We start from the raw sequence: 18,363 nt of genomic DNA, 5'->3' as shown, positions 1-18,363 counted from the left end.
TCTTTTTAAAATTTCTTCTTTGTCATTGAGCATTTGCTACAATTTTGCTGTGTACAAATCTCTTTTTTTTTGGGGGGGGGGTTTGGGTCACACCCGGCGGTGCTCAGCGGTTACTCCTGGCTGTCTGCTCAGAAATAGCTCCTGGCAGGCACGGGGAACCATAGGGGACACCGGGATTCGAACCAACCACCTTTGGTCCTGGATCAGCTGCTTGCAAGGCAAACGCCGCTGTGCTATCTCTCCGAGCCCGTGTACAAATCTCTTAATACTAGCTATACTCAGAATTCATCAAGCTTCTTGAATGTGTAGATTAATATCTTGCTCAAGTTTTGGAGATTTTCAGCCATCATTTCTCCAAATAATTTTTCTGCTTTATTCTTACTCCTTTTGGTGTTTTCACCATGCATGTTATGCTTCAAGATATCTTCTTATTTCTATTAAATTCTATTTATTTTCCTAATTGTTTTACTTATTTGATTTTTCTAGGGGTCACCCCCAGTAGAACTTAGGGGTCCTGATTTATTCTGGTGATGCATAACCTAGCAAATCAGGTCTGTCTGTTTTGGTGCTCTGGCAGTGATGCATTGCTTCTTAGATCTGGCTACCTCCAGGAGTCACCAGGGCTACATACATTGTACGCAGGAGGGCTAAGTGGTGCTGGGAATTGAACTCAGGGTCTCTAAATATGCTAAACAGAGTTTCTATTACTTGGGGTCACATCTCCAGGTTCTACTGCCTTTTTTAAGATTGCATCATTCATATACTCTTTATGTTTACCAATTCTTTCTCTTGTCAAGTCAGATATCACACTGTTTAAATTCAGTGATAGAATTTTTTATCCCAAAACTTTCATTTTTTAAGTTTTTCTCTTCACTGTTATTTTCTGCTTGATGAAACATAATCATCATAGCTTCCTTTATATCTTTCTATATGGTTTTCTTTTATTCTTGGGACAGAGTTCTACTGACTATTCTGAAATCCTTATTAAAGTGGATACTTTTTTGTTGTTGTTTTGTTTTCTTTTGTTTTGGCCACACCCATTTGACGCTCAGGGGTTACTCCTGGCTATGTGCTCAGAAATCGCTCCTGGCTTGGGGGGACCATATGGGATGCCAGGGGATTGAACCAAGGTCTGTCCTAGGTTAACCTTATCTACTTTATCACATTCATTGCAACTTCGGTGTGTCTTTTCCCTCTGAATAAATGGATTACATATTACTATTTCTTTGTGCTTCATAAATTGTCCCTGAGCCTGCCAAAAGTGATTTCTGAGTGCAGAGCCAGGAGTAATCCCTGAGTGTTGCCAGCAGTGACCCAAAAATAACAACAGAAAAAGAAAACGACACATTACACATGTTGTTTAAGTTTTCCAGCCTTAGTTAGTGATTAATTCCTCCCTACCCACAGGGTAGGTTTCTGGTTTGTTGCTTGCTGTTTGGTACTTGATTAAAATATTTTAGTAGAGAATCTCCCCCACCATCAATCACCACAGTGTGCAACTTCTGATCTCACTCCTTGGTTGCAATGGCGTTAGTCATACACACAGATACTCTGAAATGGCTAGGAGCAGGATTGTTTCAGACTATTTTTGTCCTGGTCTCTGTTAAGATTCTGTCTACTGCAATTTGGGATCACACCCAGTTGTTGGACTCAACTGATTTTCAAGTGATTGTGCTAATGTTTCTGACAGATCCCTGGGACATAAATTGGTCTGCCATCTAATCCAGTTAAGTTCATCTAGGGGCATTTTTGGAAACCTGTCTTTGAATTTTGTTGGGACACTTCTTAACAAATTCTTACTTGCCTTTCTTTGGTTCTCTCTAGTGACCTACCTGGCCTGCTTTTTTGTTGTTGTTGTTTTGTTTTATTTGGGGGCCACATCCGGTGACACTCAGGGGTTACTCCTGGCTATTCGCTTAAAAATTGCTCCTGACTTGGGGGACCATAAGGGATACCGGGGATATAACTGAGGTCCGTTCTGGATCACCCACATGAAAGGCAAATGCCCTACCACTGCGCTATCACTCTGGCCCCACCTGGCCTGCTTTATTTATTTATTTATTTATTTATTTATTTATTTATTTGTTTATTTATTGGTTTGTGGGTCATACCTGGCAGCACTCAGGGGTTACTCCTAGGTCTATGCTCAGAAATCACTCCTGGAAGGCTTGGGGGACCATACGGGATGCCGGGATTCTAACCACCGTCCTTCTGCATGCAAGGCAAATGCCCTACCTTCATGCTATATCTCCGGCCCCTCCTGGCCTGCTTTTTTTTGGGGGGGGGTCATACGTGGCATCGCTCAGGAGTTACTTGTGGCCCTATGCTCAGAAATTGCTCCTGGCAGGCTCGGTGGACCATAGGGGATGCCGGGATTTGAACCCATGACGACCTGCATGAAAGGCAAACGCCTTACCTCTATGCTATTTCTCCGGCCCCTGGCCTGCATTTAATTAAGAAATGTTGGGGCCGGGCGGTGGCGCTGGAGGTAAGGTGCCTGCCTTGCCTGCGCTAGCCTAGGATGGACCGCGGTTCGATCCCCCGGCGTCCCATATGGTCCCCCAAGAAGCCAAGAGCAACTTCTGAGCGCATAGCCAGGAGTAACCCCTGAGCGTCACAGGGTGTGGCCCAAAAACCAAAAAAAAAAAAAAAAAAAAAAAAAAAAAAAAAAAAAAAGAAATGTTACCAGCCTTTTTGACTTGTTTACCACCAAATCTTCATTGTTTTTTTTTGCCAGACCCTTTAAGCACTAATCTCCCCTATACTTTATTTCAACAAAACTTGTTCCTTTTAGGATAGATTCAGAGCTCTGTTTCTGTGAACTTTGTTTCTGGGCAAAGTCTTTGATACACTTCTCTGGGCACTGGAGAGAACAGTAGCCTCTGGTCCAGTGGTCCTCAAACATTTTAAACAGGGGGCCTGTTCACTGTCCCTCAGACCGTTGAAGGACTGGATTATAGTGAAAATATGAACAAATTCCTATGCACACTGCATGTATCTTATTTTGAAGTGAAGAAACAAAACGGGAACAAATACAATATGTGGCCCGTGGGCGGTAGTTTGAAGACCCCTGCGAGTCTGGTCTTTCCTCCTTATTGCTGCTTCTAGTACAGAGTCTGTACACTTACAAGTGAGCCCTAATGCGTGGATGAATGGGCCCCATTATTATCAGCTTGACTATTTTGGGGTAGATGTTACTTTTGTGGGTACTAAATTGAGAAAGAAACATCCAACTTCTCCATCACACTCATTATGAATTTAGCTGGTTCAACTACTCAAAGTTGTAGCTGGCGAGATGATGTCGGTGAACTACTGTGTCATTTGATTGGGAGACAAGAGCAGAAGTCCTGTCTTCTTGGCCGCACTTGCCCAGAGCGGAACTTCTGTCAAGCTGACTTGGAAAGGAAGGGAAAGAGGGAGGAGAAGACCAAGTATTGGCTTCAATTCTATAAACTCTTTCTCCCTTGCCTTCAATTTAGACTAGTTTTCTTAAATATACATTTATTTATTCAATTATGTTTAGCACCAGGATGGGAGTGAGTGCACATGTAAAGGAAGTGCTCGTCTTTGAGCTACATCCCTGGCATCTTGAATAAACATGTTCACAGTTCTCATGAAGACAGCTACTGGAGACTTTCAATGGTGATTGGTTCCATTTTCACCAGCTCTGCTGGACTCCCTGGGGGACTGGGTCCATAGAGCATGTCACTCTTCCACCCTGATGGCAGTTGAAGCTTTAAATCATGTTTTGAATGATTGCCATGTAGAACTTGGTCCTTCGAAGCTATTTTATCCAAGGCAATTCACTCAGTGTGTAAGCCTCAGTCTCCTTCTTGTTAAAGAAGAAAAAGTGATCTACCTTGCAGGGCACTGTGAAGATTCATGAAGAATTATATCCAAGACATCTGGATACCTTGTGTTATACGACACAAGATAGTGGCTGCCACCCCAGCCCCTGCAATTTCTACTTTTTTCTTCTACCAGCTGCTAGCTGCTTTAGGTGGAAATTAAATTATGAGTTATTTTAAGCATACAAAGAACAGATACAATAGACTAAGGTACTAACCATTTAGTTTAAGAAAAAATGAGATCACATTTGGACTTCTGTTCATACTCTCCAGTATTTCTTAGTCTTCCCAGGTTCTACAGAGGAAACTCAGTATAGAATTTGTTTTTTACTTTGCTTGCAGGGGTCCAGGAAAGTTGGGCCATACCTAGTGGTAATAGGGAGCTACTCCAGGCACTCATTCCAAGACAGTGCTCTGGGAACCATTCGGTGCTGGGAATTGAGCACTGGGCTGGCACATGCAAGCAAGCACTCCAGTCCTTGGAACATAGTCCCTAGACCCAGAATTTGTTTATTATTTTCAGATATATTTTTATACTTTAAATTTGGGGGGTGGTCACATCCACTGATGCTCAGAGGTTACTCCTGGCTCTGTGCTCAGAAATTGCATTAGGGGACCATATGGGATGCCGGGAGATCAAACTGAGGCCATCCTGGGTCAGCCACATGCAAGGCAAATGCCCTACTGCTGTGCTATCGTGTCAGGTCCTATACTTTTAAATTTTATACATGTCATCAATAAAGAATCAACATGGTTAAGGACTCTTTCCTGTAATGGAGACATAACCATCTTGCTTGTTTTGATTTCTGGATTTCTTTTCTTTTCTTTCTGGAACTCACCTGGCAGAGTTCAGGGATTACACATGGTTCTGTATGCAGGGATCACTCCTGGCAGGTTTAGGGGATGGTATAGGCTGCTGGGATTGAACCCATGTTGCCAGGATTGAACCCAATGGGTACAGTGCCCTACATGCTGCATTACCATTTTGGCCATGGGGAGAAGGTAGGAACTTCTTTTATTTGGGCGGGGGGCATACCTGATGGTACTCAGATGTTACTCCTGGCTCTGCATGGAATGCCAGGAATAGAATCAGTGTTGGCCACATGTAAGACCTGCCTACTATGCTACCTCTCTGACACCAAAGGAGAGATTTCTTTCTTTCCTTTTTTTGAGGGGGAAATAAACCCACCAGTGCTCAGGGGTTCTGGCTGTGCACTCAGAAGTTACTCCTGGCAGGGTCGGGGACCCTACGAAATGCTGGGGATTAAATTAAGGCGTGCAAGCAAGCAAAAGCCCTACCCACTGTGCTATCATTCTGGCCAAAGGAGAGATTTCTTATTACCAATAAAAAGACATCTCCTCTTCTATTACATTGTGGTCACTTCCTTTTGATTTGAGAACAGCACTTGTGAAAGAATCCCAGAAACACAGTGTGCCCAAGTACCAGGTTTCTAGAAGTTTCTATTATAATGCTCTGAGCTGAATATTTAGAATGTAATTTTATAAGTAACAATAGCTATTCCTTAAACAAACATAATTTCAAAGCATTTAGTACAGCTTATTTCATTTTTTTTATTTTATTTCCCCCTTCCCTTATGTTGTTGCCACATATTTGTTTATGTCTTTGCACACCAGTTGGTGGTGTTGTCTGCCTTGGGTTACTGGGATGCTTGCATGCTTTTGCTTACCCTGGTCTTGAAAAGGTGTATCTGTATTGTCATGCTCACACACACTTAGTTGCAGTGTGTTGGGGGAGGGTGTATACTTTGTAGCGATGCTGGGAATTTTCAGCAATGTATCACATTAGTGCATGTGCTACAGTAGTGCCATTCAGTTCATGGCACTGTCAGGTTTTCAGCTATGTTTCTCTGTCTCTGTCTCTCTCTTTGGTTTTAGGCCATTGGTATTCAGGGCTCATTCTTGGCTCTGTGCTCAGGGAGCACTCCTGATGGGGTTCAGAGAACCATTTGAGATGCAGGGGATTGAAGCCCAGGCAAGGCTCTCTATACAGCCCCCAAAGTCTCAGTTTTGAAAAATACAATTGAAGTTTTTTCTTGGTTTTGGGCTAGTGATGTTTTTTGAGAATCTGTTTTTATTTTATACATAAGATAAATCGATTTTATACATTTGTTTTTATTTTATATATATTTATAAAATATAAATATAAATATTTTATATATATTTATGAAACATAAATATATAAAATATTTATAAACATATATAAATATATAATATAATATATAAACAGATATATAAAATATATTTTAAATACATGTTTTTATTATATATGATACATCCAGTGGTGTTCAGGGCTGTGCCTGGTTCTGTTCGTGAGGGCATGGTGTGTCATTCCAGATGGACCTCAGAAGAACATGTAGTGCGGGAGATCTAACGCAGGCCTCCTGCATGTGCAGTATTTGCTACAGCCCTTTGAGCGATCTCTCTGGTGTGGCTTTTGAAAACTTTTTAAATATACTTTAAATAGATGGAACACACTCACTGAAATACCACTGATCTGAATTTTTCTCCCTTGTTTATTTAACTATAAGGAATGAAAATGAAATGATACTATTTGTGGTTTTCCTCAGACTTGTTTCTAATAATATCTTGGCTATCTTTCCGCACACTATGTAGTCCATTTATGCACCTTTGAATGAAATTTACACACAACTCAGATGGAAATCCGGTTGCAGATGGGTCTCCACTCACGTGGGGACATTAGTGGGGTTCTGTTTTTTTCCTGTTGGTGCTTAGCAGTGGGAAGGGTTTTCCAAGCCTGAAAGGGCTGGGCCAGTCAGGTGAAGTTCTTCTAATCAGCCTGTAGGTGGCACTACTCTACCGGAAAAGCTCCTGACAACCAGCAGCCTTAAAAGTGCTTTATTGCATCAGATGCGTGGTTCAAACTGCTTGCGCACGCGTGTGTGTGTGTGTGTGTGTGTGTGTGTGTGTGTGTGTGTGTGTGTGTGTGTGATGTGTGTGTGATGTGTGTGTGTGTGTGTGTTTGGTGTTGCACAGGGTTAGTACAGTGGCTAGGGAGTTAGAATGTGGCCACTACCCCAGGTTTGATCCCCTGCACCCCATATGTCTGTCCCCTGAGCCTACGAGGACTGAGCCATGAGTATAGATGTAGAGCCAAGAGTCAGTTGGGTGTGCCCAAAAATAAACAGGAAAAAAAGTAAAAATGCAGAAATTAGTAGGGAGCGAGATACTTGCTTTACACGCAGCTGACTAAATTTTGATTACCACCACCACCACCACCCGTACCCCACATGATTTCCTCCAGGAATAATCTCTGTGTGTGAGAGTCTTCACTTAAAGTTGGATATTACCTTTCGTGTATCTCCTACATTTACATATATTTGAATGTCTCACCCATATTTACATATTTTTGAATGGCTGCCCCAGTCTTTTGTTAGCCCTTGGGTGAGATCTTTTGGGATTTCCCCTCTTTCTCCCCTTCTGAGTTGCTTCTTTAGTTCTTGTCCCTTCTTGGGAATAAACTCTCCCTTACAAAAATACCCACTTTTCTCCCATGCTTTAGTGTGGCCTCCATTCCTTTCACTAGGGAGGAGGAATTGGAGTTAGAAGAGTGAACAAGGAGATGATACGGCGATAACACAGATTTGGATCTTCTTTCATGTCGTACTCTTACTTGTTGTTTATCTTGTTGCCAGCAGTTGAGATTTTGAAGTCAAAGCCAGAAACGTGTGTGTACTTCAGGGACCAGGAGGTTGGGAGTAATTCTGAGACTAGGGTTTCTTCTGCTTCTGTCTGAGAGGAACCAAGGAGGAGAACTTGGGAATGGATCACAAACGAACCAGTCATGCAGCCATGCCTCAGAGACTGGAACCCTGAGAAGTAATGATAGATCCACCCAGTCCTGCCTCCATGCTTCCTTGGGGATTGTTTGCTTGTCCTGAGGCTCATGACTGGGATTCCCTGATGCCTTTCTTCTCCTTTCCAAGTCCTAGTGATTCCTGTGCAAGGTTGCTGGTTTTCTAGAACAGTCTTTGGTAGAATTACTACTATTCACAAGAGAAAGTAATACAGAACCCAGTGGCACAGTTAGGAGATGGTCACACAGTGTAGAGGTATTATCACATTATTGTAGCTTTCTTTGCTTTTTTTTCAGGGAGGGGCACACCTGATGCTGTCCAGGGGTTACTCCTGGCTTTGCACTTAGGAATCATTCCTGGCAGGTTCTGGGCTTTCTGAGTATCCTATAGGATGCTGAGGATGTAATTTAGGTTGGTTGTATGCAAGGCAAATGCTCTACTTTCAGTACTACTGCTCTAGCCCATCTAGTAATTTTCTTAAGGCTTCCAGCCTAATTTCAGACATACCTAAGTCCACTTGTGAGATAAGTGTTGGAGTATTAAATAATATTCATATTTTGAAGCTCACTTTAATTATATCACATCATCTGTAGAGATTAGATTAAGCTTGACAAGTCTCAATCCACTGACATTTCAAATGGTTGTAGACAAGTTAGAACTGAGGCTATCAAGTATATTATTATTTGGAATATAATATACCTAGGTGGACTATATTTATGAGTGATACTTATTTTTGATGGGATTTATTTGGCTAAGCTACATAATTTTCTGTATTTATGACAGACATGGACAGAACTCTGCGTTATTTTGTTTTTTTATTTTGGCCACACCCAGCAGTGTTCAGCGGTTACTACTGGCTCTGCACTCAGGGATCACTCTTGGTGGACTTGGGGGACCCATATGGGATGATGCTAGGGATTGAACCCAGGTCAGCCATGCACAAGACAAGAGCCCTCCCTGCTGTATGTCTCTTCTGCTCCCCATGAGTTTTTATTTCCTTGTGCTAGTCAATGTTCTTTTCTTTCCAAATGCCAATTTTTTTCACAAGAGTGTCAATCATATTTAAAATATTTGAATTCTATAATATTTAACAGGCCTATGAATTAGAATATTGCCTGGGATGGAATAGCAGATTAGCATTTGCTTTTCATTGTTGTAACCCTTACAGCAATACATCTAGAACATTTTGAATGCCAGTGATTGTTTAGTTGAGTCATGAAAAAAATGACTTGTTTACAAAATGGAAAAAAAAACCTTAGAAAAGCACTTTTTTAATAGACTCTATTTCTACTCAAATGTACTTTCCAAAATTGGGTTATTTTCCTAACGATAATGTAGAGTGAATTTTTAAACTCCTTTGTGTACTTCGTCCTCTCAATTGGAAACGAAATATCAATAGAATTTCCATTAAACTGGAAAATCAGAGCTTAGTGCTCTTTTTGGAAAAATAGGATTTTGCTTATAACAACACTAATGATGTATCTAGTAACAACACTCAAGTTTACAAGGGTCTTTTATTTGTTCTGTTCACAGTACATGGGGGGTGGGGGCTCATGGAAATGCTCGATATGGACGTCACATCCAGAGTCTGAACCCCAATGTTGCCATTTATTGGCTGTTACTCACCCTCACATAGTCTTGGGTTTTTCCTGTGAGACATGATGCTGCGATTGTGTTGAGATCTTGTGAATCTTTTTTTTTTCTCGACTGGTTTGGGAGCCACCCCTAGTGGTGCTCAGGGGTTACTCTTTTTTTATTATTATAATTTATTTATTATTTTTTTTATTTAAACACCTTGATTACATACATGATTGTGTTTGGGTTTCAGTCATGTAAAGAACACCACCCATCACCAGTGCAACATTCCCATCACCAATGTCCCAAGTTTCCCTCCTCCCTACCCGACCCCCGCCTGTACTCTAAACAGGCTCTCCATTTCCCTCATACATTCTCATTATTAGGACAGTTCAAAATGTAGTTATTTCTCTAACTAAACTCATCACTCTTTGTGGTGAGCTTCCTGAGGTGAGCTGGAACTTCCAGCTCTTTTCTCTTTTGTGTCTGAAAATTATTATTGCAAGAATGTCTTTCATTTTTCTTAAAACCCATAGATGAGTGAGACCATTCTGCGTTTCTCTCTCTCTCTCCGACTTATTTCACTCAGCATAATAAATTCTGTGTACATCCATGTATAGGAAAATTTCATGACTTCATCTCTCCTGACAACTGCATAATATTCCATCGTGTATATGTACCACAGTTTCTTTAGCCATTCGTCTGTTGAAGGGCATCTGGGTTGTTTCCAGAGTCTTTCTATGGTAAATAGTGCTGCAATGAATATAGGTGTAAGGAAGGGGTTTTTGTAACTGTGCACTCAGCAATCCCCCCTGGCAGGCTCAGGAGAAACCTAGGGGATATCAGAGATCAAACTTAGGTCGGCCTCGTACAAGGCAAGCACCCTCACAACTGTACTATTACTCCAGCTTCAATGCGGTGAACATTAAGAAGCATATTAGCATCTTAGCCTGACAAACCTCAGTATTGAAGCTTCATTTTAGTAGGAAGCAGATTTTTATCTCTGGCAGAAGAGTCAGCCAAAGCTTCATTAGTGTTCTGGGGCCACTAAATTAGTTTTATGCCCCTGAGTTCAGTGAATTTCCCTCTCTACTCTTGACTGCTTTGGGAGCAAGATGGCAACCGCTAATCAAGTAGTGGGGAGTAGATTTAGTAGCGCCCCCCTATGTCATTCAGCCTTTGCCAGCTCTCAGCTGTCCCCAGCCCCTTGCCTTCCAAACATACTTGTGACAGTCAAGGTTGCTGGTGCATTGCTGTCCTCTCTGTTTAAAAAAGCCCGTTAGGGGCCTATGAACAGGGGTAACCAGGCATCTGCTCCCCTTCCAGCCCATCTGATACTGTATTTCTGAGAACTGTATTTCTTGGAACACATTTGATAACTTACTGTAACAATCTTCTTTTGGGAACCCAACATCAGATTCTCCCTAGGAGAATAAGTGGATCACTTTTTCAAAGAGGATTCCTAAGGAAGATTGGGGGAACCTATTGGAGTCTAAAAACGTAATTAATGGGAACCAGAATGATAGCACAGTGGTAGTGCATTTGTCTTCCACTCTGCTGACCCAGGAATATCCCAGGTTCAATCCCCAACATCCCATATGGTCCCCCGAGCTTGTCAGGATCAATTTCTGAGCTCAAAGCCAGGAGTAATCCTTGAGCACCTCTGGGTGTGGCTCCAAAACAAAAAAAAAACAGAAACTTAATTGGGGGGCCAGAACAATGACATAGCAGGTAGGGTATTTGCCTTGCATGTAGCCAACCCAGGTTTGATCCCTGGCATCATCAAGCCTGCCAGGAGTAATTTCTGATCACAGAGCCAGGAGTAATCCCTGAGTGCTGCCAGATGTAACCCAAAACAAACAAAGAAAACTTAATTAAAGTTGGAGGGACAAAGAGAGAGATAGTACAGGGGTGAAAGAGGGAGTAAGGTGCTTGTTTTTGTGTGTAGCAGCTCCAGTTTGAATCTCTCCAAACACTGTCAGGAATAGCCTTGAGACCTGTCAGATGCTTCCTTCCCTTAGAAAATGACTTGTGCTTTTAGGAGGATTTTGTGCCCTTTTTGCAGTTTAGAACTTAATAAATATCTTGGGTGAAAGGGAAAAATAATCTAGAGCATTCATTCAAGGACACAGGACACAGAAGCTTAGAATGAGATGTTTGCAGGGCAGAGTTTGTGAGCTGGAGTATGAAGTTTGGGGCCCTTTAGAGGTAGAGTACAGGCCTTGCATGCTTGCAACTTGTGTTTCATCCCTGGTACTGTCAAAGCAATATATAAACATATTCCTTTCTGTTGTTAGGAGGATGCAGTGCCTGGCAACCAATTGGTGCCAGGGAGGGAATCTGACCATAGGAACCACCTTCTTTTCTACCTGGAGATCTGATGTCCCCCACTTTTTTGTGGGGAGGGGCTTAGCATACCTGGTTGTGCTCAGGGTCAATTCTCAGCTTGGCGCTTGGAGACCATGTGGAGCCATGGGTCAAACTCAGGCCAGCTACCCATACAGCATGCACTCCGTCCTTCAGCTCTCTCTCCTACCCAAAGTTTTCTGTTTCTTCAACCAAACTTTGTTGCTTTAAGAGAGAATTGTTTGGGCCCAGAGAGATAGCTCAGCAGCATTTGCCTTGCAAGCAGCCGATCCAGGACCAAAGGTGGTTGGTTTGAATCCCGGTGTCCCATCTGGTCCCCTGTGCCTGCCAGGAGCTATTTCTGAGCAAGACAGCCAGGAGTAACCCCTGAGCAATGCCAGGTGTGGCTCAAAAACCAAAAAAAAAAAAAAGAGAGAGAGAGAGAATTGTTTGAGGCTGTGCTGGCTTTTGCTTCTAAGCTAAATAAATTTGTGGTTAGTCACACACACACACATGCACACATGTATACAAGTTACTCTGAGTTTAGAACTTAATTCTGGGACATTGCAAATGGGTGTGTGGGAGAGAGAAAGTGAGGAGAGAGATGGAGAGAGAGCACTTTAGCCTTGAGAGAGAGCATACCTTACCTTTGAGAGAAAGGGAGAGCAAGAGAGAGCATACCTTAGCTGAGAGAGAGAGAGAGAGCAAAAGGGGGAGAGAGAAACTTAGCCTTTCACAGTTATCAGCCACTACCTAAAATGTTTCAGAAAACTAAGTATTTTAAATCTTCTGTTATAGTCATTTGCCAGATTAGATATGCCTTCAGGAAGAAACTCCTTACAAATAGAGATTTGTTTTTTTTTTGTTTTTTTTGTTTTTTGTTTTTTTGGGGGGGGCACACCTGGCGATGTTCAGGGGTTACTCCTGATTCTGCACTTATGAATTAGTCCTGGTGAGGTTTGGTGGAACCATATGAAATACTGGGGATCAAACTCAAGTTAGCCACATGCAAGACAAGTGCTTTCTGTGGCACTATCTCTCTAGCCCTGATGGAAAGAGATTTTTCCCCCTGCTGTATCCTCACTTACTTAGGATATGGTCAATAAATAACTATTGGGGCCAGGGAGAGAGAATACCACACATAATGCATTTGCCTGTGCAAAGCTAGCCTAGGTTTGATCCCTAGCACCACATATATTCCCCAGAGCACTATCAGGAGTGTTCTCTGAGCATAGAGCCAGGACCATGGCTGGGTGTGACTGCAAAGCAAAATAAGTGAATACCTAATTGTGCACACAGATGATCTTGAGTGGTTGGCCAATACCCCACAGTGGTCTTAGTGTTGTGTGGACCATCAGAAGTGATCCCTGAGTGGGATTCCCGCACAATGATTGTGTAGAACAGGCTGAGTAAATATTATTAAATAAAGTTTAGTTGCTCGAATTTTACCTATTTCAAGGGATTTGGGCCACACGTAGCAGTTCTCAGGGGCTACTCCTGACTTTGTGCTTCTGAGTGACTCGTAGCAGGGCTTGGGAGATTATAGGTAGTACCAGATTTTCGAACTGGTCAGCCACATGCAAGGCAAATTCTTAAACCTGTACTATGTCTCTAGCCCTTTTATTTCATTTTATGTTGTGTAATGATAAACAGGTTTATTTTGGTTGAGCTTTTTGTTTGTTTGTTTTGGGGCCACACCTGGCATTGTTTAGGGGTTACTCCTGGCTCTGCACCTTGGCAGTGCTTGGAGGATCATATGGAATGCAGAGGATTGGACCCTAGTGGGCTGCGTGCAAGGCAAGCACACTACCTGCTGTACTCTCATCTGAGTTCCTCGGTTATTTTTGCCTGAAATATGAAGCCATAACAGAGCTGTATTCTGTGTTTTGCTAGTGATGATCTGGAACGATTTATGGAAAATCAAGGTGCTGCGAGCCCAAGCATCCTGCTTTTAACAACCAGCCTTAGCAAACCATTCATGCGCCTGGAAAAGTACGTTACCCTCTTACAGGAGCTGGAAAGACACATGGAGGTAAGGGAAGGGGCACTTGTTAAAGTCGCTTTCCAAACTGTGAGCTTTCACTCTGGAAAAAAAAAAACCCTCCTTCCAAACTAGCCTTGCTGCAGAATTCAGGGAAAGCTGGGGGATCTAAATTCTTTTTTTGATTGTTTGTTTTGAGAACACACCCAGGGATACTCGGGATATTCTTGGTAATACACTCAGGGATCACGCCTGGTGGACTTGGGAACCATATAGGATGATGAGGATCAAACCTGGGTCTGCCCTGCACAAGGCATGTACCCTACTACTCTACTTTTGCCGCTGTCTCTGGGCTTCTAAATTATTTAATCCAAAGAAGGAAATATTTTTAAAAATATTTTATTGTCATTGTGAATTGCAAAGTTATTTGTGATTGAGTTTTATGTATAGAGTGCTCCAACACCAGTCCTTTCATCAGTGCCCTCTTCTCTCCAACAATATTCCCCGGTTCCCTCTCATCCCCATTCCTGTCTTTGTAGAAGGAGCTTTTTCCCCCTTTATGCACTATGGTTTACAATACTGTTACTTCAAGGTATCATACATACCACTTAATTAATGATAAATAAATAATAAATAAATAATTATTATTACTCTTAACTTGTTTTGGAGTCATACTCAACTGTGCTTAGGGATCATTCCTGGCAGTGCTTAGAGGACCATATGGGATGCCAAGGATCAATTCAGGGTCATCTGCATGCAAGGCAAATGCCCTACTCACTATACTATCACTCTGTTCCCATGCATATCACTCCCAGCCCCATCCAGAATGTCCACCTTCCCTCCACCACTGTCTTTGTGTTCCAAGAAGGAAAGGTGATTGATCCCTACCCAACGAAGACATTTGTTTCATTTCTTATCCAGCATGGTGGAAGTCTGGCCAATAAAAATGGCAGTCATTTAGGTTGTACAATTGTGGTTTTGAAAAAGTGGACAAGGTGGCAATGTAATATACTCCTTCACTGGGAGATGGGGACAACATGTTAACTTAGTACCTCAATCCCCTCAATCACTTCATGACAGTATCTTTATGGTGAGAATATTGAAGAGTTCCTCCCATTATTGCAACAGCTTTTAATGAATGTAAGCAACCGTATTGTACATTACATCCCGAACCTTTACTATTAAACACGTCTTATCCTTCTTTCTTTCCAAGCTACTCCTTCTAGCCTCAGGCCTGCTGCTTCCCTCCTGTCTGTGCTGACTCATTGATTTAGGTTTTCTTCTGCCCTCTCATCCATAGAGGGTGGGGTCAATTTAATGGGACCATAAAATCTTCTGTTACTTTAGTAAATTCACTAGCTTTATATGCGGAGGTGTCCAAAGCTAAAGAAACTAACTGCAAGTAGAAAGAACAATCTCACTGCAGGCAGGAATATTTTTCCTTAGAGTGGCTACCTTCAGCCAACCTTCTGATGCTGGGGTATAGTGAAAGGCCACACCCTACAATACTCAGGGGTTAATCCTAGCAGGCTTGGGGTACCATATGGGATGCTGGGAATGAAACATGGTTCGACCACGTGCAAGGCAAATGCACTACTTGCTGCGCTATTGATCTGGCTCCTACGATGGAAGATTTTGGTATTTGCCTTCAAGATGCACAAATGGTTCCCCTATCAGTTTTTTCAGCCAAGGCCTCCACACGTCTACACCAAAATCTCCTTACATTTTTTGTCTACTAGTTTTTAAGTCACAACCGGTGGTGGTCAGGGCTGACTCCTGTATTTGCACTAAGGCATCACTCTTGGCAGGCTCAGGGGACCATTTGAGATGTGTGGTATTGAGCCTGGATTGGCCATGTACAAGGCAAGTGCCCAACCCACTATACTATCTCTCTGGCTCACCTCCCATATTTGTCTATAAATTTGCAGCATGGCTGTAATCTTTTCTATATATTAAGATTTGCAACAAGGAAGCCTGAGTGAAAGTACAGCAGGTAGGATATTTGCCTTACATGTAGTAGACCCAGGTTCAATCCCTGGCATCCCATATGGTCCCCAAGCCTGCCAGAAGCGATATCTGAGCATAGAGCCAGGAGTAACCCCTGACTGCCACCAGGTATGACCAAAATACAAAATAAAAAATTGGCAACGAGGCCTTACAAGTGAATTTTTATTTGCAAGTAAGGACTCAGATCCTCTTATTGAAAACCGAGCAACAATGACAGCTGCAAGGAGGAAAAGGGGGAGGAGGTTGAGGAGAAGGATATGGAGGAAGAGAGGAAGGGGGAGGCAAGATGGGGGGAGAGTTTGGCTTCCACACTGGTGATTCTCAGGTGCTACTCCTATTAGCAGTTCTCAGGGGGTCACCAGGGATGGAACATGGACCACTTGCCTACAAAGCATGTGCTCAGCTTGTGAAGCTACCTGAGACCCAGTGAGAGCTTCTTGAGGTGCTACAGCATGAGCCTGGGGCACTGAGGTGTGGGTGGTGCAGAGGACCTACTTGGAGAGGCTGCCTTTACCCTACATGCTCTTCCTGTGTCTGGGGAAGGTTTTGAGTTTTGAAAGGGTTAGGCTGATTATCTTTAAAGGGCTCAGATTGCATGTGGCTGCCGATCTTGTCAGCATTGGAAAGGACTGAAAGCTGCTCCTCTGAGCCAAACCACAGACTCAGGACGTGGCAGAAAGTGACCCCAATGCAATTTCAATTATAGGCTCAAGTATAGGAGGTACAGGAGATACCTCAGTACAGGAGGCACTGACCTCTGGTGACCTCCGGAGCTCATCTGGTTTGCTAAACACTGTGAGCAGGCCCCCTCATGCAACTGGGACCAGCAACTGGGACTGAGTGATAGTGTACTGAGGAAGGTGTGTTAGCACCTGGCTAACCCAGATTTCATCCTCAGCACCCCGTATGGTCCCCCGATCCTGCTAAGAGAGATTATCCTTAGTAGAAAGCTAGGAGGAATCCCTGAGGTCCACTGGGTATGGCCCCAAAACAAACAAGCAAAAAAAAAAAAAAAAAAAAGCCAGCAAGTGTTTTTAAGTTTCTGTTTCTACCTGGTTGGTGCAGGACTCCAAACAGACTGTGTGAGAGGGAAAATCTGCAGCATCGCTTGTTGTGTTGGTCCTGAGCTTTGCCTTGCTCTATCCCAGCCCTCGTCTGACTCCCATCTGCCCCTGTTGTCCTGTGCTGTTGACCTTCTGTACCACCCCACCTTTGGTACCCCCAGAGAAGTCACACAATGAGCTGCAGCTCACTGCTGGCTGAGCTTCTTGATCCAGTTTTTGGAGTATCTGAGCAAGGCCATAGTCTAATGGGGTTAATGAGACAGTAGCCCCGATATTTCTCCCTTCTTTTCATAAGGATCAATTTAACCCTTAAGGATATACTGTTCTCAACTGGTATCTGATCCAAAGCTGTTCTTCTCTGGGTCTTTACCACCTATGGCTGGTTGAACAGCAGATTTTGTTTGCCCATCACTCAAACTGAATTTCACACCGTAGGAGTGCTTGAAAATGTCATCACTTGGACCCCGCATCCTCCTCTTTTTTTTCATGGCATTTTTTATATTAGAACAAGAAAAAGAAGTTATTAGTGTCAAAGGCAACAACAAGGGAAAATAAAGAAACAGGAACAAAAAATGTCAATAGAAGTCTTGTGATATTCTTGGAAATTATTTTTTTTCCCTAAAAAAGGTTGTTTAGAGCCTTTTCAGATTTCTATTTAAGGTTTAAATAATATATGAATTATATTATTCTTTTAATATATATTTACTTTTTAAACACCATGATTACAAACATGATTGGTTTCAGTCATACAAAGAACATCCCCCTTCACCAGTACAACATTCCTACCACCAATGCCCCCTATATCCCTCCTTCCCCACCCCCTGCCTGCATTTGAGACAGACATTATACTTCTCCTACTCATTTACATTGTCATGGAAGTTGTTAGTGTATTTTTCTAACTGTACTCACCACTCTTTGTGGTAAGCTTCATATCATGAGCTGGTCTTTATGGCCCTCATCTCTGGGGATTACAAAAATAATGTCTTATTTTTCTTAAAACTTATAGATCAGTGTGATTATTCTGTCTCTCTCTTCCCCTCTGGCTTATTTCACTCAGCATAATGGTATCCATGTGTAGAAAAATTTCATGACTTCATATCTCCTGGCATCTTTCTGTTCCATTGTGTATCTGTGCCAGTTTCTTTAGCCATTCATCTGTTGAAGGGCATCTCAGTTGTTTCCAGAGTCTGGCTACTATAAATAGCACTGCAATGAATATAGGTGTGAGGAAGGGATTTTTGTATTCTTTTTTGTACATTTGTACATTTTTGTGCTCTTAACTTAGTTTTCTATGTAGGAAAGGGATGGACAAAGCCCAAGAATATTCAGGGGTTTCTTCTAGCTCTGTGCAGTGCTCATTAGGGGCTATTTCTGGCTCTATGCTCAGAAGTAATCCCCTGTAGCACTCAAGTACGCCATATGCAATGCCTGGGATCCAACTGAGGCAAAGCAAGTTCCTGATCTCCTAAAAATTCTCTAAACCTGTACCCTCAAATTTCTACCTTTCTCTTCATTAAATAGTTGTGGAGCCTTTTGGGGATCCAACACGTTTATGAGTACCATAAAATTACAGGTTATTTGCACTGTAGTAACCATGCTAAAGATGGCTACATGGTAGAGAACTTAGAATCATTTTTCTCACTGCTACATTGAGTTTGCTTGCAAATGAGGGCCTTTTAGAAAATGGTACTAATTGGAATTTTTTT

General features: G+C 42.5%; 1 protein-coding gene across 1 annotated transcript in view; it reads left to right on the top strand.

Moving 5' to 3' along the window:
* ARHGEF6 (Rac/Cdc42 guanine nucleotide exchange factor 6) overlaps positions 1-18,363 on the top strand; it is a 208,368-nt gene that overhangs the window by 159,006 nt on the left and 30,999 nt on the right. The window contains exon 10 of the mRNA XM_049766604.1: positions 13,499-13,637. Within this exon, the coding sequence (XP_049622561.1) occupies positions 13,499-13,637 (139 nt within the window). The remainder of the gene's footprint in view (positions 1-13,498; positions 13,638-18,363) is intronic.

Source organism: Suncus etruscus, chromosome X, assembly GCF_024139225.1.
Source record: "Suncus etruscus isolate mSunEtr1 chromosome X, mSunEtr1.pri.cur, whole genome shotgun sequence".
In the NCBI taxonomy this organism is placed as follows: domain Eukaryota; kingdom Metazoa; phylum Chordata; class Mammalia; order Eulipotyphla; family Soricidae; genus Suncus; species Suncus etruscus.
The sequence above is the reverse complement of the archived record's forward strand: the minus strand, read 5'-3'. Positions and strand labels throughout refer to the sequence as shown.